This window comes from Corapipo altera, unplaced genomic scaffold (assembly GCF_003945725.1).
Source record: "Corapipo altera isolate COAL_440 unplaced genomic scaffold, ASM394572v1 52, whole genome shotgun sequence".
NCBI classification, from domain to species: domain Eukaryota; kingdom Metazoa; phylum Chordata; class Aves; order Passeriformes; family Pipridae; genus Corapipo; species Corapipo altera.
The window spans coordinates 3,690,941-3,715,234 of NW_020884930.1; the positions used below are offsets into that span (position 1 = coordinate 3,690,941).

General features: G+C 40.8%; 1 protein-coding gene across 5 annotated transcripts in view; it reads right to left on the reverse strand.

Annotated features, from left to right (window-relative positions):
• RUNX1T1 (RUNX1 translocation partner 1) overlaps positions 1–12,650 on the reverse strand; it is a 111,940-nt gene extending 99,290 nt beyond the window's left edge. Inside the window, exons 1-2 of one of the 5 annotated variants that reach the window (XM_027659129.1) lie at positions 4,728–4,857; positions 3,697–3,902 (exon numbers count right to left, since the gene is read on the reverse strand). Coding sequence is in view for 1 of the 5 variants with exons in the window: in XM_027659131.1 (XP_027514932.1) it covers positions 12,130–12,157 (28 nt within the window). In the remaining 4 variants the exon portion in view is untranslated. Of the gene's footprint in view, positions 1–3,696; positions 4,016–4,727; positions 4,858–12,129 lie in introns of those variants that run through there. The other 4 variants (XM_027659133.1, XM_027659128.1, XM_027659131.1 and 1 more) reach the window with 4 other exon arrangements.
• Between the last annotated feature and the right edge of the window lie 11,644 nt (positions 12,651–24,294).

The window sequence follows — 24,294 nt, forward strand, 5'->3', positions numbered from 1 at the left end:
GAATTGGGGGTTTTTGCCCAAGCTATTCAAAATTACACCTGTGCCACAACCATAAAGGGCACCTGTGTGGTCACCATCAGAAACCAAAAACTGTAGACAGTAGGTCTCCAAATAAAAGGCACCATAAAAGAAAATGGCTAGTGGTACTGCCTACTACTTATGCAAACTGCATCTTAACATCCAACATGGCAGACATACTAAGCCTCCTAGAGCTCCAGAAGTAACTACAGTCTGGTACAATCTGTAATGGTCATACAACAATCATCCCAGATGCTTGTCAAAATTCCTGAGGTTTACTCTCTGCATCCACTTGGCTTTTCATAAATGATCCTTTTTTTATTATACGCCACTGCCTGCCACCATGTGCATATTAATTCCACTCCACTAGGTGGAGTCTTCTGTCTTTCCAGACTGCAACCTAATTTCCAAAAGAACATATTCTCTATTCTCCATGAACTTTGCATATTTACTTTGTTGTAAGCACCAGAGTCTACCAATCTTGATAGATATGAAAGTGGCAATGAATCAAACACCTTCTGAAATGACTGAAGAAATCATGAACTATCCCATGAAGATCCCCTATCATCATGTTGCAATACAAGATCACTCAGGAATATTGTAGCTGTACAGTTCTGTAACACAACTGTGCTTTTAAGAATACTACATTCAATAAATAATACTGAGTAAAAAAGGTATTCCTTAAATAAGTCACCATATCACACATGTCCAAAAACTATATACAAACAAAACTAAGTTGCAGAACTTCTATTAGATTCTTTGTGTGTATTCTGAAATATTTTGAATATCTAGGATGTCCTTCCTTTCCAGACATCCCAAGCTGTGTTACAGAAAATGAGAGGGACCATTAAAGTATTCTTTCCATATTCACATTTCCATTCACAACCACTGGAGTTAAATATGGCAATTATTCAACAGGAACAGCAAAACTGCACACAGCATTTTTGGCAAAGAAGAAAGAGCACTCCCATGAATGTGTTCAGAACATTTAGATAAGGAAATCTGGATACCTTGCATCCAGCTATAATCTTTCTTTTGGGGCTGGACTCCACCCCAACCTCAGCAAAAAGTACCAGAAAATCCCATGACCAGAGCAGAAAGCTCCTTGGTTTAGAAACTCTTCAGGTAGACAGTATCTCCACAGTATCTCTGAGACAGAGCATTTGCTCGGCAATATGGGCGAGCAGAAAGCCCCACGCAGGCACTGAGCACAACGTGGGGCTCCCAAGGCTCCGCCAACCCCGGGTCAGCCGAGGTAGGGCCTCCTCAGCGCGGCTCCTGCTGCTGGCAGATATCACGAGCTAGTAAAGGCTACAGACATTTTGCCCCAATCGGCCATGTTTTCTGTAATATTTACTTCTCGTACATATGTCTATAACTATGTATACATCCCACAGAAGGTGAGGTTTAACAGGGTTAGCTTTGTTGGGGAAAAGAAGGTTTGGAGGAAAGGAAACAACTTTCATGTTGAGAAGATTTGAATCTAGTGACTGTCACGGGATGTAAACACTCTTCTGGGGAGGGAGGCTTTTTGTTATGTTTCAGGAGTATACAGAGTTTTGGATAAAATCTGTATAAATAATTAACTTTCTGTCATTCAACATAAATTTATGCACATGTGTGCATAAATTGTCCCAGAATACAAACTATAAAGTAGACATGCCACAGACTTCTAGACAACCTACCACAAGCACAGATCTCACACTAAATCCATTCTATATTTAAATTTCAGTTTACTGAATTTTAATTACTTCTGATCTTAGATCACTTTGAGAAAAATCCCCCTAAGGTCAAAAGCTTACAAATTCAACTGCAAAACCAAACCGAAGCATCAGCAAGGCACTTTCCCATACAGACACCTACAAAAAAAATGAGTTCCTGACTACTAGATTAGATCAGAATTCAACAACTAAAAACCACTCTAATATTAAAACTGGATAATTCTCTATGTTGAAATAAAGCAATAAAAGCTCTCATTCTATTATGCACATTTACTCATGTTATGTACATAGGTCTCCATAGATGTAACAGTGAATTGTCAATTCTTCATTTAGACCCTTATTTATAAAATTAACAAACACATACCCACATGTTGGTGGGTTTGTTGTTTTGGGTTTTTTTTAATCAAAAAGCAATAATGTTATTTTCTGCAGAGATGCCTGTGACAGAAATGTATGCTCTACCAATACTATGCTTTCAGGTCATAAAACTCAGTTGGATTAGCAGCTCCACAGCAGTGAATATTTTTGTATATATGTATTCAAATCTAATTCAATCATTTCATTTGCCATGGAAAAAGTTACTGCAAAATCCCCACTAACTAAAATGTCCTTGATCAGCCTAAACTTAAGATTTGCAGCTATATTAGGAATGAAACAAGCCAAAGAATGTTGTCATACTCTGAACATCCTTTACTTCCGCAAGGTTCTCAGTGGTAAGTAAAGCTGTATTGTTGCCATGGGAAAATAGCCACCATTTTAAGATAGCCATAGTTTATTAATAAAATTATTTTAAATGTACGAGTTAAATCCTTTTACCAATATACTGACATTCAGCTATCCAGTGTCATTTTTCCAGTCCAAATAGATATGGTCCTAATTGTATAATGCCATTTTATCTACTGAAGATAAAAGTGCCGATAAATAAAAATGCACATTAGGCAGGAGATTTTTCAGAATAGGTTTTTTTTTTCCCAAATAACCCACTTGCATTAACAAAAGATTGCAATGGCTTCCAAATTATAGGGTGTTATTTTTAGTGGAAGTAGTTCAATATTCATATTGGAGCAGATGTAGCAGTTTAACAAAACAGCTCTTCAAATCCTGCACAAATTGAAAACAGGAAAACTGATTGCATTTTCTCTTATCACTTTCCTTTTCTGAATTGACACTTTTGGCCTTCTGAAAATTTACACATGGCTTTCATCTCAACAGCACCTGCTGATCAAACAGAAGCCTAACATTTTCAGGAAAATGGTATAAAGGGCTAGTTTTCTTTTTACCATCTTAAAGGGCATCAGCAGTCCACTCGATGGCAACAGTTGCTGAGTAGATGGCACACTCAGAATACATTTTATATTTTCATTCCACTTACTTTTAAAAATTAGTTAAATCACTAGTGGCTCTTCCGCATTTGCTCTTTGTCTGCTTTAAATTAACTTCAGTCTCTATCTCTGCCTTACCCTGATGGGCTTCATTCTACAGTCAGCTACATTTTAAAAATGATCAGAAAGCCTGTGAAATACTAGACACGTTGCATGTTCTGCAGACAGTGGGTCTTCTTTATATATGCATTTATATACAATCATGCATACAAATGCCCATATTGCACAGACATTTCTTTTTATGATGCTTATACTAAGGAAAAAAATGTGTATTTGTGTATCATTCCGCTATTGTCTCTCTGCATTGAATTCCCTGAGCATTGTTGATAAAGCATGTTGAGGGGAGATAAACTCAAAGACCATTTATGTATTTTAAAGTTTCTCTTTGTTTCCTTTGCAACCTTCAGACTGGGAGAAGATCTAGCAGATGCTCTGGAATTTGAGCATCAAGACTGGGTTGAGATGCTGCCATTGGTACACATGGGGAGCATGCAAACAGCACAAGCAGAAACCCTTGGGCTCCTGCAAAAGTTAAAGGTATCAAGTCACGTATATAAAAAATGAAATATAAGTACCTTTTTATCCTGTCTGCTTCTGAGCCTGTAAACTCTGAAGTGCAGCAGCACGTAAGCAGGACCATCTTCCCTTGTACATAATTCTAGGTGTAATTAAAGATACTCCTGAAACCTGCTATGTGTCAGCTTCTTAACTGATAGAGCCTTAACCCCTCTGAAGTACTCTGCTGCCATCCATTACCATTCTGCTTCAGTGATAAGGTAACCTGAAGGCAGAGATGACATACAGTAATATATGTGCCACTCCAGACAGTTGGTTCATGAATTTCAGTGTTTCATCATGCTCACTGAGGCAATCGCAAACCTGAAATGTCAATATGTTCAGTCAATGGAAGTAAAATAATGGGGCTCTATTGTCTTACCCTATCGATCTGCTGCTGTCAACAAGAATACATGCCCCCCTGGCTTTAAACAAATTTTAATTAGGCTTTTAGTTACCGGATCATATCTATATATCTGTCTGCACAAACACTTGACAAAGTGAAACGGCAATATAAATATTTCAAACTTTTAAATATAAAGGTAATTGTTTAATGTTGCTTTAAGATATGACCACTGATAAAGCCGTTTGCTAAAGCGGAGTGCGTGCACACACTTAGCACGCAAGTCATCTTAATCTAGGAGAGAACTTAGAAAGCACCACCAAAAGTCCGTCCAAAACAACAAGAAAGTCCCCATCCCCCCCCCCCCCCCCCCCCCAAAAAAAAAAAAGGAGCAAAGAGGCCACTTTTTCTTCCTAAAACCCGCTGTCATCCTCTGCGGGGATTTCATAAGCCAGGAGCATTCACTGAAAGCAGCCCGTGAGTGAGCGGTGGGTGCCCGGCCGTGACATCCCCGCCACCGCCCCAGCCGGGGCTCCCCCTCCTCGTCCCGTGCAACACCCACGCAAGCCGCTCTCCGCACCCCCTGGGCTGTGTTTAAAGTGGGGTCCCTCAGACCCCTATTGTTCTGCGGCCACCTCCTCCCTCCCCTCAGCGCGGCCCGGGGACAGGGGCAGGCAGCACAACAAAAGGCAGATCCCCTTTCCCCACCGGCTAATCTCTGCCCGTAAATCCCCCGCCCGCTCCGGGGGGGAGATAATAGGTGGTTACATCTTCACTTCTCCCCGCGCCTATCGACTTGTGCAGCGCCGAGGGAGCCAGGCCGGGCGGCGTGAGGCGGCGAGGAGTGCTCCCCAGCCCGCCTCTCCGCCTCTCCCGCCCGCGGGTGGAGATTTTACCTTCCGGCGGCGGGAGGGAGGAGGAGGCACCGGCGCGGCCGGGCTTTGTGCGCCTCAAGCGCCTCGCAGCTTATCTGCGGCGCAAGGACGGAGCATCGCGCCTCCGCGGCCCCGCCGGCGCGGGGGGAGCGGGACGGCGGCGTGCATCGGGGCGATTACGGTATCAGCGCGGCCCAGATGGCGGCCCCAGGATGTGCGAGGCAGCGGGGCCGGGGCCGGCGCGGCGCGGGGTCCCCGGGGAGGCCGCGCCCGACACGAGGAGAGGCGCCACCTCCGCGCCGCCCACCGGGGGAGAAGGCGGCGGCGCTCGGGCTGCCCAGGTCTGTGTGCGTGCCTGACCTCTGACAGGTGTTCGGCCCGGCTCTGTCCCTGCAAGTTGCCCCGACACCTTTCTGGGATAAGGACCCTGCCAGAGACGCAGGAACGCGCAGCTCTGGCTCCCCGGCCTCCTCTGCCTGGAGTCGCTTCCAGTCCCACCAAGGCGATGTTCCCTTTGGTTGCCTTCAGCCTGGCTTCCACCTCACAGACCATACCTACATCCCGCACGAAGCATGACAGCTCTCGGCCCAGAAATTCCCAGAGCAGTCAGGGAATGTACCCCCTCCCAGTCTGGCCAAGTCCCGACCTAACTCAACCTGCTCAGCCTCGCCGGTGGCGTAAAAGCCTGAACATAGCCCTGCCACTACAAAGTGTTTGTATCATTCACCAGAGGATGAGCGGTAAGCCAGAGTAGGTCCATAAACTTCACAACTCAGGTTCTGACAAAACAGAGGGGCTATTTTGTCGGGATTCATCAAAGAGCACAGGGTTAGCACGAGGTATCGGGAGGGGAGGCAGCAAAGCAGCCTGGCCTGACTACCAAGAACACAGCCAGCCAGCAGAATTGGTTATGCCAGCACCAGGCTGCCAAGGGTACTCTGTGCACTCGGGTTTTAAAGTTTTTAAAACGTTTCTCCCAAGGAATCAACACTTATTTGTAAAGGAAACACATTTCCATTGTGCGTCTGCGAAGGAGTACTGCACAGACTGCGATGAGGACAATGACAGCACGCTAGAGTGAGACTGGCATTGTTCAGTGCAGAACTCCTTCCAAAATCACTCGTCCAAGATAGCAGTTTTTTCCACAAGAAGAGAAATAAAGGGAATTTGACACGTAATACAAAGTGAAAACCAGAACCTAGATGGGGGAAGGGCATGTGTGTGAAAATCGTGTCACCGCAATGAATGTCAGATAAGAAGGGGTCTGTCACAAATCCTCCACTAATCCAATAATGCGAAAACCTCTTGGTATCACTGAGATGTAGCACAAAGTAATTTTTTTTTATTTTTCATAAACCACTGTATATTTTTAGCCTTGGAAAGAAAGCAATTGGTCAAATGTTCCTATCGCAAAACCGAGACTTTGATATTTCAATAAAGGCAAACTGATTTTTCACATGTCAAAAATTTACTACGCATTCCTCAGCCAGGATTTTTACCCTGAAGAAGGGCCACTTCTCCCTCAACTTCCTCCAGTTGTCAGTTGTGTGACAACCATATTTAGAGGTAATAAGACAGGTCATATTACAAAAGTTAGTCAACTCGTTTGAAACCTTAGGTCCTAAACTTAATGGTATGTTCTATGCATTTCTAAATAAAAGTTACTTATTAATTCAACCTGCAAGGTAACACAGAGCTTTCTCTCTGAATATGTTCTTTCAAACTATTATACACAAATGAGAGACTGTTCTTTTTTGATATTTCTGTTACAGAGCTTTTCCTTGAAATACATACATATCTTTCCATGAACTAATTTAGTATCAGTCAGATTCTCGTCTCGCAGGGCCACCATGTGCATCTAATATCTATGCTGGCCATAGTTTTATTACTCAAATCACAATTCTCTAAAGAAAAACTAATCCAGGATCCTTTCTAACGTAAGCAGTTTGCTGCGAAAACATTCACATTTAAAAATAAAACAACGTGTGTTAATAAAATAAATACAATCAGAGTACAAATGTGTAACAGAAGTGGCATTCCATAAGCACAGCTGTCTCAAAGTCCAAGCTGCAGGCTAGAAATCTTAATTTCAACTGACTCTCTCATAATAATGGGTTACCTTCCTCTAAAGCGTAAAGTCCATCTGCCCCAGGCAGATAAGTTTTGAAGCATTAAAACAGATAAAAATCTAACATTTTCTGTCTTGCATTGAATATGTGAATTCTAGTGTGCTATAATGTGAGAATTCCAACATATGACCATTGTGGCACAATATCTCATAGCTCAGCTTGTCATTACTTCACTTGTAATTCTTATGTTAATTATGTTCATAATTACTATAAACAGATGTGGTAGAAATTCACGTGACCTTTTACTGCAGAATGCATTTCTCACTCTTTCCACTTTATTGTAGTAATATAATGTTAAACCAGAGGAAAGTATTTCTGACATACTCTGCATGTATGTGTGTACGTATTTAACATGAAACCATTTCTACCTCATATTTCAGCCAAAGGACCACCTACCTGCCAGTACATTGACATGAAAGTGATGATAACTCAAAAGTCTATCCTGAACCATACCCCTGAAAGACTGTGCTTACAGTGAAGCTTTTTGATTAAGCCTAGCTAGAGCCATCACTGAAGCCTAGGACTTAAAAGGAGCGCTGCATTTTTATTCAGCGCTTTTGTTAATGCAGCAGTATCCTGCTTTACAACTACGAGTACGTAACAGTCATATAGCAATTTATTTTACTCACAGACCAACCATCACCGTCTGTACACAAAACACATTTACAATAAAATCACTATGGATTTCATTAAGAGAGAGCCTGCTCGAATTTCATTTCTTTGGACCTAATCTATAATTAGTGTGGACAGACAGGTGCAAACCCTTCTCCTCTACAGATGGCTACTGGAAATGGTGCAAAATAGCTCCTTCTGTTTAAACAACAGACAGATAACCTGCTCTGCTCTTATCACTTACAATTACCTCCATTATACTGAACTAATGTTTACCTTAATAAAATGTCCACTGTTCTCTAAACGTTATTTGGAAACTTTCATATCAATGGCAGAAAAAAAAAATGAAGATGGAAGTCAATGTCTGTCAGATGAAAATTGGGTGGGGGGCAGGAAATAAGGCTTTTCAAGAGTAGGATATTTTGACTTTGATTTTACGTCGGCTGATCATTTTTCTTTATCCACAAAACCACATAGTATAGTACTTCCTGATGGATTTATGCTACCGTATATTAAACTAATCAAGTTTATAGTAAATAAGAACATGATAACTGCATTTTTTAAGCAGTTCTTTAAAAAGGTACATCTACGTGGAAAACCAAGACCCTTTGTATTAGAAGTTCAGTTTTTAAACTAATTCTTTTAGATCTTTCACTTGAAAAGACATGAAGGCAATGTAATCTGGAAGGCAATGTTTTAAGAATTTACACTCTCATTACTTATGCTCGATTCAGTGTCAGTTTCAACTTTTTTAAATTTTATAGGTTGCTCTTAAAGACTGTATGAAAAAGACCAGGCTGCTACTAACTAAAATGGATCAAAGTTTTTTAATGTATTCAGATTAAAAATAATTATCTTTTCACATTTTTTTAGCCAAGCCACGAGAAGTAACCCCTTCAGAACACCAAATTCACGTTTTATTTCAGCTAATAAGTCTTCTTGATATCTGCATGACAACTTAAGTTTCTACAGAACAAAGAACAAGATCTTCTCCTCCCCCCATCTAAAAAATCTGAAGCTCCTGCAATACCAACATACTAATATCCTTATTCAATTATCTAAAGATTTTACAGTAATGGACTGTGGCAAGTGGATTTGAAAGATGAAAATGACAATTGCAAGCCGTTTCTCCCATCCCCAATGCAAATACTGCAGATGCCTATTTCACCCAAAGCGCCTGACAACTACGAGTTCGCAGCCTGCACAGAACCTCAGTGAGGCGAGCTTCGCATTCAACGCCTGTCGTCTGAAGTTCATTTCAGAGAAGTGAGAAACAGGATTTGACAGGAAAGAATGTCCTGAGCTGACTAGCCACTGACCAGCACTCCAGGTGGAGCTATTTTTCTCCCCCTTTATTCTATAAACAATACTCCCAGTATAAAACTTCATGTGCGCGCAGGCATACATAGTGTTAAGCGTACACAGATGAGAGACACCATGTGATGTTTTACTGGTCATTACTTAGGCACAAAACAAGTTAATGTTAAGGTGGTCAAAAATGGTAGAAGGCAATGTTTTACTTAAAAAGATTTTGGAAACTATTTAAAAGCTCAAAGCCTTTGAAGAAAAACAACTTGTGCAGTAGTTGCCAGGAAGCAGTGACCTAACACTGCTGTCTGCATTCCATTACAAACAGAATGGTTCTTGTCTCCCTACAGCATGCTCAGGGCTTGGGAACCCAGCCTCTCACCCTTCTGCAAGCACAGGACCAAAGGAAGAAGTCCTGCTATCATCTCCTGTATGCCTCGCCTGGCTCCAGTTTGCCAGAAACACCAACGGGTTTAAGGGTGGGTTGGGTTTTTAGTGGAGTTCAGTGTTTTCTTGCGTTTCTGTGTGGTTGAGCTCCCCACAACAGCGAAGAAAAATTACTCATTAATTGAAAGTAGTAGCAATTATACTGAAGATTCAGATATGACAAAACTGACCATCGAAAAGTTATTATCAAACAGTATAAGTTCCTAATTAAAAACCTTTACAGCAAATCTGCAGTGAGTCTCACACCAAACAAAGCCTTTGCCAACTTTATATCTTCACAGACTATACAGTTATGAATGAGCCATACTCAAGTCTTTTCTCTATTATTCTTCCTTTTGATGGGGAGCCACAGAAACACCTAGTGCTAAAACCAGAACTCAAAACCAAGATGGACTAACTTTTTTAACATTCAGCTGAGCTAAAGGAAATTCCCTGATCATATTGGATTTCCTTAGGAAATCAGCCCAGAATAAACTGAATGAGGTTTTCAGACTTCCCATGGAAAGGTCAAGCATCAGCTTTAACAACCATAAACCAGCTTCAATCCTCTGTCTATCCAGATTCACTAAACCGTTAACAGAAAAGCAGAACAGAAAACCTGGATAATAGAATTCAACTCTAAAAATGTCTTTCATATCTTGCCTCAAACTGCAGTTAACAAAGTTGCATATTTAAACTTTCCATTGCATCTGTCAGGATGCAGAAATGGAGACGGAAATGTAAGGCTTCAAGAGTGTAGCTAAATAAATTATATTCACCCTTAGCCCTAACATATTGTGTTTACAAATACAATAATTATGTTTCTAGCTACACGTCAAAGGCAAATAATTTCTAAGTCCTTCAAAAGGCATACAAGCATTACTGTAAGTAGGAAATAAGTCAAAACAGATTAGTAGACCAAAAATGGGGAGGGGAAAAAAAAATGCTTTGGTCAGCAACTCGGACCACCATCAGGGGATAAATCAATTTGCAGCAGCTGTGGACAGCCATTTAAGTCTGGGGCCTGAACAGATTAATTAGGAGAAGCGATGTTAAAAGTTAAAGGGGTCAGCGTTACATTAAGCACACCAGTATTTGCTGGAGCAAACGCTTGGCTGTACATACCAAGACTCAGAAGACATCCTTGCAGTTAGCCAGAGCTTTGCCAATAGCCAAGCGTTTGGCACTTGCTGCTTTCCCAGGCACAGCACGGCAGCTCCCGCAGGCTGCTTTTAAGAGGTCTATACCCATGGTTGCCCAGCCCCTGCCGCGTCGTGCCATGCCCGTCACCGCGTCCCGCTCTGCCCGCGCAGGCAGGCGCGCAGCCGTGCACGGCGCACCTTGGGGCCGCACCGCCGAGCGAAGGCAGGCGCTTCCCGCCCGGCTGCGGTTGGCAATGGAAAACTTAGGCAGCTTTTTCGGGCAGACTTGCTGCCTCGAACTCAGCAGATCGCAGCCCGCTCCCGAGCCATCTGCGGGCAGGAGCTGCCGGCTCAAGGCGTCACAGCCGGGCGGCTGCGAGAGACGGGTCCTCTCTGTGCCGTGATTTAGGGCACGGCAGAGGTAGGAGAGGGTGACAGGCAGAGCTTGCTGAGGACCGGGAGATGGAGGGCTACTCTACCAGAGAAATCCGAGCGGCTTCGAGACGGCTGTTCCCCACCGCGGCGATGGATGGCCCCGGCTGCGGTCGGGCAGGGCGGTCCTGCTGCGCCCGGCTCCGGCTGCAACTTGGGGGGCAGGAGGGGGAGGCTGCCTCGTACCTTTACCCTCCCTCCTTTAAACTTATCAGTGAACTAAAGGAAGTAACATTTTAGCTCCTGGTTGGAGCAGAAGCGATTTAAGAGCTGCGTCTGATTACTTACTTTCGGTTTCTCTCTAACATTTAGGAAAGCAGAGTACAGGAACGACAGATATTTCTATATAAATTAACTCCGCAATGGAGTCACGGGTGCTCCTCCTAGCGCGGCAAATCCTTCCCTATCCCAAACCCAGTTTCTCAACTTTGACACTAACAAAAGGACTCGAACTCGCCAAAAGTCAAAGGCTCGTCTAAATGGCTGTAAATGTGGTTTTCATCCTTCCAATCTCCCTTATCGACGATCTGTTACGAATTTATAGAATTGAACCATTCGGCTCAGTCACACAAGATGACACAGTTACATTGTATTGCAGTTCTGGAAATGCAATCTCTAACGTTATCCTGTCGTTTTAGGAAACGAGATACTTGCAAGATCGCGGTGCTGCTAAAGGCGACGCGTACCACCTGAAATATTTCTTGCAAAATAGCCCCAAGTAATGTTACCAGTGCTGCATAAACCTATGATTGCAGTGAAACAAACAAGCGAAACAAAACAATCCCATCAGAAATATTTCAGGCACTCCGACTCGCTTTGGGCCGGAGCTAAGGTCTGGAGAGAGGGGAGGCAGGAAAAAAAAGGGCAAGCCCTCAATCCAGACAGAAATCTAACGCTATAAAATAATGTGTACCCGGGAGGGTTATTTTCAGCAAAACTCTGTTACTTGGATTCTAAGCTCTTGAGCAATATCCGGAGTGCTAGTTTGTGAGCCGGGGACAGAGCGTGTAAGGCTGCATGCAGCGCTGAACTGGCCCGGGCACAGCGGCAGCCCCGGTCCGCCTGGGTTAGTTACAGCCACGGGAGCCCCTCAGAGCCGGGGAAACCTTGCAGGAGAGGAGAAAGGGGAAGAAAAGGGTCTCGGGCTGCTCCCGCCCTGCCCAACCCTGCCCGCGCCCGTACTCACACTGCAGAGGACCGGAGATGCCCACCATTCGCTTCGGGCTGTGAGCTGCAAATAAAAGTTCCCGTCCTGGTCGGGGGAAAGCCGGCAGCCCAGGCTGCTGGAGGGGCGAGGGGGTGGGAAAGGGGAGAGCAGCGCTGCGCGGCTTCCCTTCGCAGTCCAGATGATCCACGTCCACAAAAGTCAAAACGAGCTGAGGAGAAACTCCAGCTGCTCTTCCCCCCCACCACCACCCTCTCTCGCTCTCTCGCTCTCTCTTTTTTTTTTTTTTAAAGGCGGATCAGCTCGAGAGAGACTACTGGTTCCACGGGAAAGGACAAGAACCAAAAATAAAGCAAAGTCTCCAAGTCGAGATAGTTAATGCCCAAGTCCTTCTCCTTGCTGCCGCCGCCGCCGCCGCCGTCTCAGACAAACGTGATGTGGAGCGCAGGGAGCGGCCGCTGTCAGTGGCGGGATCTCTGCCTGTCCCCGAGCAGCCGACGCATAGCTGAGCCCCCGGCGAAGCCGAGCCGCGCCGGTGCCGTGCGGTGCCGAGCCGAGCCGCCCGCCCGAGGCTGCGCCGCTCTGCCCGCTCCGCTCCGCCCGGCTCCCCGCTAGCAGGCAGCGCGCGCGGCAGGCAGCATACTGCCGGCAGCCGGGCCGGCCCCGCTACCCAGGTGCAGGGGGGGAGGGCTTAAAGCAGTGGGAGGTGATAGAGGTAGGAGACATCTGTGTCGTGAGGAGGTTAGTGGGGGTCAAGTATATGTTAACAATAGGCGAGCGCGGTCCCTCTCGGGCAGCTTGCCTACTCTTTCTTTCTCTCACTCGCTTTTACTGGGTGGACATCTAACTTGCTCCCTAATGATGCCTCCCCGGCTTTAAGAGTCCAGACTGCCCTGCAGTAACCCAAGACAAACACTTTCTCTAGCCATCTGGAGAGCTCCTGGCTGCTCTGCCTGCGTCTCATCACTGTGTGAAGAGACAGCAGTGCTAGAAATCAAGCCACTCTCAGATCTACTCTCTAATCCCCTTCTGTTAGCTGATTTCCAGTCAGATTGTTTGCTTTTGCATTAGATAATAGCCTTAGAGAAAACAATTATCATTTTCTTTTTTCCTTTGTTTCTTCCTCTTTCTAAGGTACAGTATCGAGGAAGGCCTCCCCCTCTTATTTTAAAAGAAATTTATAGTCTTTCATGGCTTGCAGAACCCAGATGCAATTTCACACTTTCCTGGAAGGGGATTCTGGGTTCTTATGAAAGCAGTGACACGATCGCAACTGCAGTGAAAATTAATTACTATCATCTACAATTAATAGAAGCATGCCACCATTTGACTTTGTGTTTCATTACATAATCATTTCGGTAGGCATCCATATATTTTCCAATTCATCAGTTATTCCCTTCTACATGTTACAGAGAGTATTATTGCCAGTCATACAACATATAGCAGCAAACGTATTTCTGCTATCATGTTGACACTATAAAAAGAAGACGTCTCTACAACAAAACAAAACAAAAAAAAAAAAAAGAAAAACACATCCACTTCATATATTTACTTCAGAGTAAAAAAGTGCATTGTTTTGGGGTTTTTCTCAGATTTCAGATAATGTATTGGAACTGCCAGAACTGCCAGGACATTTAGCTTCATTTTTTCAAATGTCAGATGTTAAGTAAAATAGTGAGCTTAGAATAGAACTCTTATCAAGCTGCCTTCTTTATTCCTGTACATACACATGCACATGCACATACACATACGCTATAGGCCTGATCTTGCAAACTTACAAATACTTAATTTTAAACACATAAATTGACCTATTGAATGTAAACTATCTTTCCATGTGTTTATCATAAACACATACACATTTCCAGAAGGGGGGGAAAGTATTTATATGTATATTTATATACATATTTATAGCAGTATTTGTCTGCCTCTGTGACTGGCTTTGAAATTTTGGTTGATTTTGAAAATATGTTTAAAATTTATTTTATGATCTGGATAAATCTACCTTTTCTGCAGATATTTAAGGACATGGAGCTTTAATGAACTGGTTTGCATCTTGTAATACAGCGTCAAATTTAGCTTGAAGTAAATTCAGGTCCACAGATCATATATCAGAACATGTTTTGGTCTACTGTGATTTCAATTTACAAAGATGGTGAACAGCCATAAGTCTGGCATTGATTTCTAATTTAAAAACTATCTGGTCTATATCAAGGCCAAAATTATGGGAGAACCTTCAAAAAAGTATCTTCAAATATTTAAAAATAATCTAAAAGTAGCAAATTTTACAAGGCTTCTTTTGTCTACAGCAGATCTAGAAACTTTAGTTTTAAAATCTCTGTGGTGTAATACTTTCATTCCAATTGTTCTATGTGTAAGGTGAAAAATAAAGAAGAGATTTGCCAGTGGTCTCAGAGCATGTTTTGCTGAAGTGTCAGGGACTTAACACCGAGTCCTAATTCTCAGTTTACAGCTTTAAAAAATCCCCACAGTGCTTCCTCTTTAGCATGTACCTTCACTCTAAAAGTTCAATCAACTTTCTAGGTATTACAGTTCAAATTAGTGGAGGAACATCAGCTTAGATTTAGAAACTCTGGAAACTGTAGCCTGACCCATTAACAGTTTAGTATCCAGAAAGTTTACAGAGTTCTGTGTTCTCTTTCCATAATGAAAAAATACAGAAATCACCTATTAATCCCCTAGCCCTGGCTCATCTTGCGTGGCATTTCCCACTGCTCCCAGTAAGGAGAAAGCCTTCCCAAATAATGGAGTGTATTAGAGAGTGGTAAATACCGATTCTTGGTGGCAACTATAGTTTTCTCAGACACGCTGGGAGAATAAATTGGCATGATTCCTAAATAATAAAAGATTGTAACCATAAAATGTTATCATTATATTGCAAAGCTGATGATTAAATGCTGGCTTATTGCAAACTGTTCTTATCCGTACCTTTTTGTTACCTTTATTTATTTCCTGGAGAAAGTAGATATGTTTTAGTGAAAGAGGAAAAATAAACATATTCTTCGAAAGATGAATTCATGTTTCAGTAAAGAAAAAAAAATGCACCCTCACAGTAGACCTCACAAATACTTGGTAACTTTACACCCTACAGATTTTTTCTGCAGACTGTAGATGCCACGTCTGATTTGACATATGAAGGATTTACACTGTGTATCACTGTGTGACATTGTGTGAGAGGAAGGCTGGTAAAAGTATAGTTGCACATGGAAGTCAGAAATATCCTGCTAGGCTGTCCAAATCTGACTATATTTTGATTGTACAGAGACTGATCAAATGTTCAGAGCTGAAACATGGCTCACTCTTTACTGTGAATAATTATACTATGGGCAGTCATCTGCACTGAAATTCTTGGAAGAGAATTTAAATATCAACTCACCTCATTGCTGTTTAAAAATAGAGACAAGTATGTCCCTCCTAATTGTCACTGCCTTGCAGCTCAGAGTGTTACACATTGTCACATGTTCCCATCCAGAGCTCAAGCTCCTCAGACACTTTTTCAGTCAAACTGTGCAGACTTTAAGTCCATACTTGTTTTTTTTCTGTGATGTTCCTCTATAAACGTGTCTTCCACTTCCAAAATCTCGCTTTCACCATCCATGAAGTGCATGAGAATCCTTCTATTTGCTTCTGTTGAAGCTGGATTGGGCCTTGGCATCTGGATCAGGGCTACAGCATTCATTTGTCAAGCTGCATTTGGATGGAGCAGCACAGTAAACGTTCATATAAAACTTAATATTCAGATAGAAAGCTAAGCTGGATCCTTGATAATTTTAACTCACAAACCTTTCCCATAACCATATTTTTCTGATTTTTCCTCTAATTTACAAGTATATTTTACATGTTAGCATGGGCTCTGCTTCATTTCCATCTCGGTTGGTGTGCACACCTTTTGTAGGTTGTGCAGTGCAGAGGACTGCAGTGGGATGGAGGCTGCTGCAAGATTCACACTAATGTTGCATACGCTTTCTTCAGAGAATCCTTTCAGTTTAGCTGGGAGTACAGGCTATGTCCTGCTTTGGCCCCTGTGCGGAAAAGCAGCAAAGACATAAGAAGTCAGATGTTGCAGAAATGCTGCCCCTGCTCAGGGCTTGGCAAGGGCTGGGGCGGGTGAGCCCTGAGTTGCTGGTTGTGCTTTGCAGCTCCACATACTTGGAAAACGTACACCAGGACTAATGCTTGAAAATGTGAGCAGAAAATGTGCAGCAGCAGGATAGATCCCCACACTTTAGTATGCAAAGCATGTCCACTAGGTGATGTACATGCTGCAAGAGCTGACATATTACCTGCCTTTCTTTCTGTTCATACTATTGTTTACCCTTTGGTAGTGAGGAAAACGTATTAAGTTCTTTCCAAATTAAAACAAAAGAGTCACTATCTGTTTTCAGGAGTTTATAAGCTCCACTGATGCACATTTTGACATCTTCTCTTTTTCTGATGTGATAGATTCTAGCTCTGCTTCATGTATATTTATATGGCATATTCCTTAGTATACTAGGGACACTTTTTGTATTCGTGGTTTCCTTTTCTAATTGTCAGGAGTCCTAAAACCATTTTAATATTTCAGCATTCTGAAGCACTTTGCAGAATATATGCATAGTGACAGAAAAAGGGGAACTGGGTTATTTTGGAAAGATCACATAAAGAAAAATTATGTATTGGCAGTCATTTGTGGGAATGCCACCTTTGTCACTCATTTTCAGTAAAATATGGTTTCTTATTAAAACCCACAACTTTTCAAGAGAAAAAATTCTACTGGCTAAATAAAGCATATCAAGCAAAAAGAGAGAGAAAAAATTATTTGAAAAGTTTATCTATCTTGTCTTAATCCGTTGCCTATGTTTTAGTTATGCAAATAAATAAGTATTGAATATTCATCAAATTAATATTTAAATGTATTTAAAATCGAAGATATTTATTTTTAGTGCTGAAATATTTTTGTCTGTGCTGAAGCCAAGGTAGTAGATTGTGCTGAAGTAATACAGGTTTGGTGCTTCTTCTCTAACAAACACAAAACCACCAAAATGGAACTAATAAATTTGGTTTCCTTTAATGTCGAAGTGCAGGAAACATTTTGCTGTTGAGGTTCCTGGAAGCAGTAAGTGCTGTATTGACTGCCATGCAGCACACACACCCTCACACACAGGATACCTTTCCTAACAGGGGGAAACCATTGCCCTAACACACATGCATACAGTTCCTTAACTTCCCACCTGCTGGGCAGCCACCTGCAATAAACAATAGTGGTCTAATATCAGACAGTAATAAAATAAGCAACCATGAAGTGCTTTACCTAAACACCACTAGAAGTCCCTCAAAAGTTGAGCTGCAGGCTGGGGAATCCTTGCCTCAGAGGCAGAAGGGGGACCTCTCTTAGGACAACACTCTGAAGGCCAGCACATTCCCTTTTTAAATATACCTACTGTAAAGACACAGCAGCCTTCTGTAATGTACGTAATGGTGCACAGCTACAATGAGGTAATGGATCCAAGGTGCATGATCTGTTCCAGGTTTCCTTTTGTATATACACAGTCCCTCAGTGCTACGTCTCCGAAAAAGCACAGTGACATTTTGTATGTGGAAGGCTAACAACATAACTCTCTTATCTTTTTTACTGACATGTTGACAGTACATTATTCCACTTACATACAGGCTTAAATTGGGAATATAACTGCATTTCCCTGCTGACTGCAACTAACCAAAATACTGATCCTGCTCCTGTATTGAAAATCCAGCTCAATTCAGATTTCACAAAGAGGGGTAGAGTCCTCTCTTGGTATATCAGATCTCCATGTCTCCATCTGTAAATAAAAACAAATTGATCTAAGCTGGGAACTCTATTAATATCGTGACCTCAGTATGATGTAACTGAAACCACATTTTCCACATCCCTCCTAACCACTGTTTATATTTGCATCAAACTAAGTTAAACAAAGATAGGTTTTAAAGCCTCTGTTTTGAAAAAAAAAAAAAAAAAAAGTTTGTTCTTAAAGACAGTTTTTATTATAGTGATTGATTCAAAATGCATGTGTCTCTATAACCTGGGAAACTCCCCACAGAGGTCCAGAAATACTCTAGAAACCACTTAGATATTTTGGTTCCTTTTGCATTGTATTTACAATTGTGTATATACGCATATATTTTAACTGTTCGTATGCAAATCAAAAGCCAGTTTAGACTTTACCTTGCTCAGGTGTAGTTAGTCCTTCCGTGGCTATTTCAGAATTCACAAGGCAACAATTCAAAAATCAAGTTTTAACTAGGGTGTAGTTCGCAGCTTTAGTTGAAAAATGCATGTTATTATAAAGTAGATATTTTATTTTAAAAAAGCCCCTAACAATCAAGTATCATAGTGAACAAAGATGGTATTTCAAAGTTTCAGTTTGCTGTGGAAAAAACTCAGCTAGATAATTGAGTCTGCTACTACTTCATTTGTTGGACTCTATTTAAAGCCTGGTTTATTTTCAGAAAGAAACTGATGAAATCTAGTTTGCTCAGGAATAGTTATTTGCAGATCAATAGCAACTTAAAATATTGTCTCATATGCACATCATTACAGGGAAGATGCTTTGATACATCAGTCACTTACTATTTCTCCTTTCAGACAAACAGGAAAAGTAGAGTAATGAAAAAATTATGTCTTACAGAAGAGAGAAGTATTTTTTCCCCTTTTGCTGGAAAAAGCTTTCTTTTTAAAAAATTTAAAGATGCAAGTTAAGAGGACATAGGAAGTAGATAAACCAAATTCTGAAATATTCAGAAAGAACAAAGCACAGTGTGAGACATGCTATTTATAGAATAATGAGGAAATAAACATAACACTTTTAACACTACACAGTGCAATGCACAAAATTACATTTTAAAGGGAAAGTAACAGTGAGGATGTCTTAGAAAATCCACATATTGTATGGCTAAAGAGCTAAATTGAGCTACCTTTAGTTGAATTCTGGTGCATATTCCATCAGTTTGTTGCAACCTTTCTTGAAATTAGGTGCTGCTCCATGTGTCAAATTCTCATCCAAAGTGCCATAATAATTTATTGCTCATCTGCAGAAACAACCTGATTCTGTCTCAGTGAAATAACTGATGTGTTTGGCCACTGATTTCCTAGGAAAGGAGCCAAACTAGAACACTCACAGACCTTATTACTAAAAATATTCTTTTCAAATAATGTATTTTTAGCTCAAACTTTTTTCCTTACATAATTTCTTGCCTTTTAACCATGGGCAAAAAAAAAATAAACAGAATGTATTTGATAGTTTTGTCCTACATAACAGAAAACAAGTAAGTAAAATTTAGAAGGTGTTTTAAAAAATTTCAAAACTAGAAACTATCTTTAGTCTGCAACACATAAACATGTTAAAACATATAAAGGAGTACTTTCTCTGTTTTGACTTGTGTTTTTTCACTGCTAGCAGCGACACAACTTACAAACTGTGTCTAAATCATCCAAGAGACCCAAGAAACTGTGACTTCTGAGCCGCTTTCACCACCTACAGGACATGGTGCTGCAAAAGGTCCAGTTTACGGCAGCCCGTGGCACTTTGCAAGCATCTTAACAAGAAAATAAGCTTTTTGGAAGGTCCTGTGTCAGAAATTAACATTTCTGATTACATATCTGCATTTCTGATGTCACTGAGCTATCTATGAGTTTGTGAAAGGGTATTGACATCTACGTTGGTAGAGCCATGTTACGTGATGGCTCTCAGTCTTAAAACTGTGAGATCTCCCCAGGATTTGCAGCCAAAGGAAGAACTTACAGTTGGTTCTGTTCTTCAACTCTTATGTAGCAAATCTGCAATGACAATTTAAAAAAAAGGTTCGTATTTTAAATTAGAGCTAATGAATAATTTGTATTTGTCTATTTGATGACATAGCATGAGCTTCCATTTGTCATTTTGAATTTTCCTTAGTTTATATAATGAAAAGGTTTTTATACTGACCAGATCACTGTGAGAAGGTGAATACCTTCATGGTTATTTACAGAAGTATTTCCCTCTTCTCACAGTGACTAATTATTCAAACTTTATTTAATAAAAACCTACTTCTCTTCATAACATTTTTTATCTGGAAGCTTCCCAGTCTTTTTTGTTTATCTTCTCGTACAATTTTGAGGAGACAATGAACAGTGTACATCTCCGCAAGCCTTCCCTTTACCTTTCTTGGTCCATAAACAATGTTCTAGTGAAATTTGTACACAGCATCAAATTGCAGATCCTGATGAAATGTAGGCTTCAGTGATTTCAAGATGAAGTCAGTTTCTCTATTTTCTGTGACTTTTGTGAAATTGATTCCTTCAGATTTCCAATTTCAGAGCTCGAGATTTCTGTTTATTAAATTTAGCATTCTTCAACAAAATTATCTCCTTATTGGCATGGCTGTCACACGATCAGCATTTCAGAGACCAGTAACAGACAATGAAAAAAACTGAGAGAGTCTAATATACTTGTTCATCCAGATATATCAGAACAAGGTTTCCTAATGAGTTTGCATGAGCTTTGGGATCCACTCCAATAGTTAAAGAAAGTTTGAGGATTCCTAGAGTTAACATCTGTTCATCTGAAGGCCTTCAAACAGAGCCATATAAGATGGCAGATTTTCATCGGGTTGGATGTCATGTGTTAGGGTTATTCTACATCACAAAAGCTATTGAATAGGCCTTGTAAGCTTTGTGTATCTCACAGAGCATCTAGCTCACATATATATATATATGTACATATGTGCTCATATGTATATATATATATACACACATATATATGTATAAACTTTTCTGTGTTCTGCTTCTGTGTGGAATGAGTGAGAAGCAGGATAGCCACACATCTTAAAATAAAAAAAAAGGAATGAAAAGAAAAGAAAGAAAAGAAAAATGGGAAGCCCAAGAAACCAACCAGATATTTTTCTCCTTTGATGCTACTTTCACCATTCTTCCCTAAAGTCTCCCATTTAATGTTGTGCATGTGAGCTTTTTCTGAATCCTTTCTTTCTAGATATCATGAGATTTGTGATTTTATCTCTTGGTTTTGGAGCTACCTACTTGGAACTCTTGTACCTGCATACTACTCTTCAACTGGGTAAATATCAGTGTCAGATTTCATCTATCTGTCTGCCTGCTGAAGCCATAAAGGGTCACTGATAAATACCTGAGCTAGCAGGGTTAGATCACTGCAAATCTGTGTAGCAATAGTGTAAAAGCAATGTGTGATTAGTTTAACACATCTGGTTTCTGCAGAGATGCCAGTGTGTCAAAAGGATACCAACGTGCACTTTGGCCTTGATGACCACTTCTGCTGACAAGAGTGATCTCCATAAGTTTCCAAATGAGCTTAATGTGAACAGATTTTGCAGTAGGGAAATTTGTCTGTATTTCAAATGTGTGAATGATCTCTACAGTCTAAAAAGTACCTTATTAATAAAATGGGAATCATGGGGCTGTCATTAGACATTATCAAGACCAAGAACATGCTATATCATTCTTTTTTTGTCCATATGGTTGTCCAATATTCTCTCTCTATTGGATTGTTCTTGGTTTTGGCATCTGAAAGCTATCGGGAACAATAAGCTACAGGTTTCCAATCATGTCCATGTAATTGGAGTAGCACCATACCAAGACCATAGCTGCTGGCATCTGCTGAAACAGCTGTAGACTGAGAAATATCATAAAATGCCAGAACTGGGAGTGTAGTCAATAGAGTCTTTAAACTATCAAAAGCACACTCCTGTTCTTTATCTTGTTTCTTTTCAATGTCTGCTCTAAGCAGTTAATAAAAAAGACTGGCCTTTTTAACAAGCGTTTAAGTATGAATTTGCTTCAAATTTTATCATGCTGATGAACCATACTAGTTCTGATACATTTTTATGTGGTAGTATTTCAAATACAGTCTTGATCTTTTTCTTGCTCCATTTTACTTTGTGTCTGTCACATATCCTGACTGCCATAGCCTGTATTTTCCTGATACTTTAGTCCAGCAGTTTCCATCACCTTCACAACTTGTGTTAAGTTTGACGTTGCAATGTTTCTCAAACTCCTAATAACCTATGATTATACTTTTATACTCCCTTCAGGGCTCACAGGAAATCCTTTGGAATCATTCTGAGCTCTCTGTGATGCCAATCTGATGGTCAAAGGAGTATTTCTGAATTATATCACCATTTCAACATTGTCATGATGTAGTAGAGTCTTGTCTGAGTCCCTACATGCTTCTTGCAAGGTTGTTGGTATATTGGTTCATTGTGAATTAGATCTCCCTGCTGACAAGAAAAGAGTAAGAAAAGACCTCTTAAGTCTACTTATGTGATATTTTCACCACAACTGATGCCAAAAAAGCTAGCCAAGTATCACTTCAGGTTTGAGTTCTAATCTGTAGGTTATTCTAAAATAATTTCTTTAAATTGTGGAAAATAAAACTTTATGCAGTACTTGGCATGAGAGAAACATATACCACTTCAATTTTTCCTGAATTTGGCAGATTTCACCAAACTGGCCTTGTCTCCTCTGTTCATTGTGCAAAAGCTATTTGAAAGACTTACCTATAGTGATGTTATTAGGGGAAGAAAAAATCATCAGAAGAGGATCTTTGCCTGAATAACCAAAGCAGACATTGGTTCAGTGTGTGATATGTCTCCATCCAACTAAGCTTTTGACCGCTACTGTGTAGTTCTTCACTGTAGCCCTAGAATTTTAGACTTATTTAGAAAGAAAAATCAAACAAAAAAGCAAGGAGAGAGGATTTATTTTTCATTGTTCTTAATGGAGACATAAGGAATTCTTTTCAGATTGCTGCTACATTTCTCCTGGTCTACGCTGTAAATGATCTCAAATTGTTCATGTCCCAGGCCTGTCTGACCTTTTCATTGCTTAAAGCCAAAGAGTCCAACTGAAACTTCCAGGACCAGCAAACTCAACTGAAACTTCTCATCACCAAAGCAAAGTGGAAATTACAGTCACTATGCTCAGGGATATCAGGACAAGGACACCAAAACTGGGCTTGGCAGTATCTGCTTCTTTACAATTTGTCTGTTTACCTGTCCTCAATTTCTTCGTACTCAGGTTCCTATTCCACAGTAAAGGTAAAGCATAGCTGAAAATAAGGAGGTGCCTGAAAGCATGCATCCTTTCTGCATGGTTGAGGGTCAGAGCTGTAACCTTTCTTCTCTGTGTGGAAACAGTCACCCTGGGATCTCTGGTTTGTGTACATGTTGATTCATGTCCAATTTCCTTGATAAGGCTTGATCAGGCATGCCTCCCTCCTTCCCTCTCTCCCTCCCTTCCTTCCTTTCTTCCTTTCTTCCTGCCTTCCTTCCTTCCATCCTTCCTCCCTCTCTTTCTATCCTCTTCATATCAACTTTGATTTTTCATAAGTTATTATTGCTGTGCCACTTATCCCACATTTTTAAAAATTTATCTTGGCTTTTAACTGTAAGATTTCTGTGAGATGTATTTGTCAGTTCTTTACAATTCTACATATCAGGCACTCTCTGATGTGTTCATTCTTGTTGGTATCAAAGCCACAAGGCTTTCTGTATTCATTTTGAGTCTATCTAAAGACTTAAATCACATCAGAATGTGCTTATCAAACATATTAAGGGCAACATCTTAGCATCACCTTCCTTTAGAAAGACAAATGATTTATAAATAATTTCTGCTTGACTTCACATTGGATAAATTGATGTGCTAACGTATACATCACCACTCTTCATGCTAAAGTGTACTTCATCACTTCTTGTGCTAAGTTTTCTGTACTATTAATTTCACACATGCTATTTGATTATATACATGTCTGGAAATCTGGACAGCATTGCATTTTGTCAGACAATAAATTTCTGATATGGTGTCATAAAACAGTATAAAAAGAGAGAAAGAGCAATTCTGTTTCACTGGTGTAACTTCTAGAGGCCAGTGACAATGCTGGGGACAACGTTCAGTGTGTCATTGTGGTATTTCATTAAAAAATATGTCATGTGGTTTACGTTTCTTTCTATAATTATATTCATACTTCTGGCCTTGTGAATTAGGAAATAGAACTTCCTTTATTGTATTTGCAAATGCTTCTCTGTGTTATCAAGTACTTCTATTTCCCATGAGAACCAGAGTAACAGAGAATACAAGATTGGGGGAGGAGAAGGGGTGCAGGGCAAGGGAAAAGTATGATCCCTTTTCTCATCTCTTTTGTC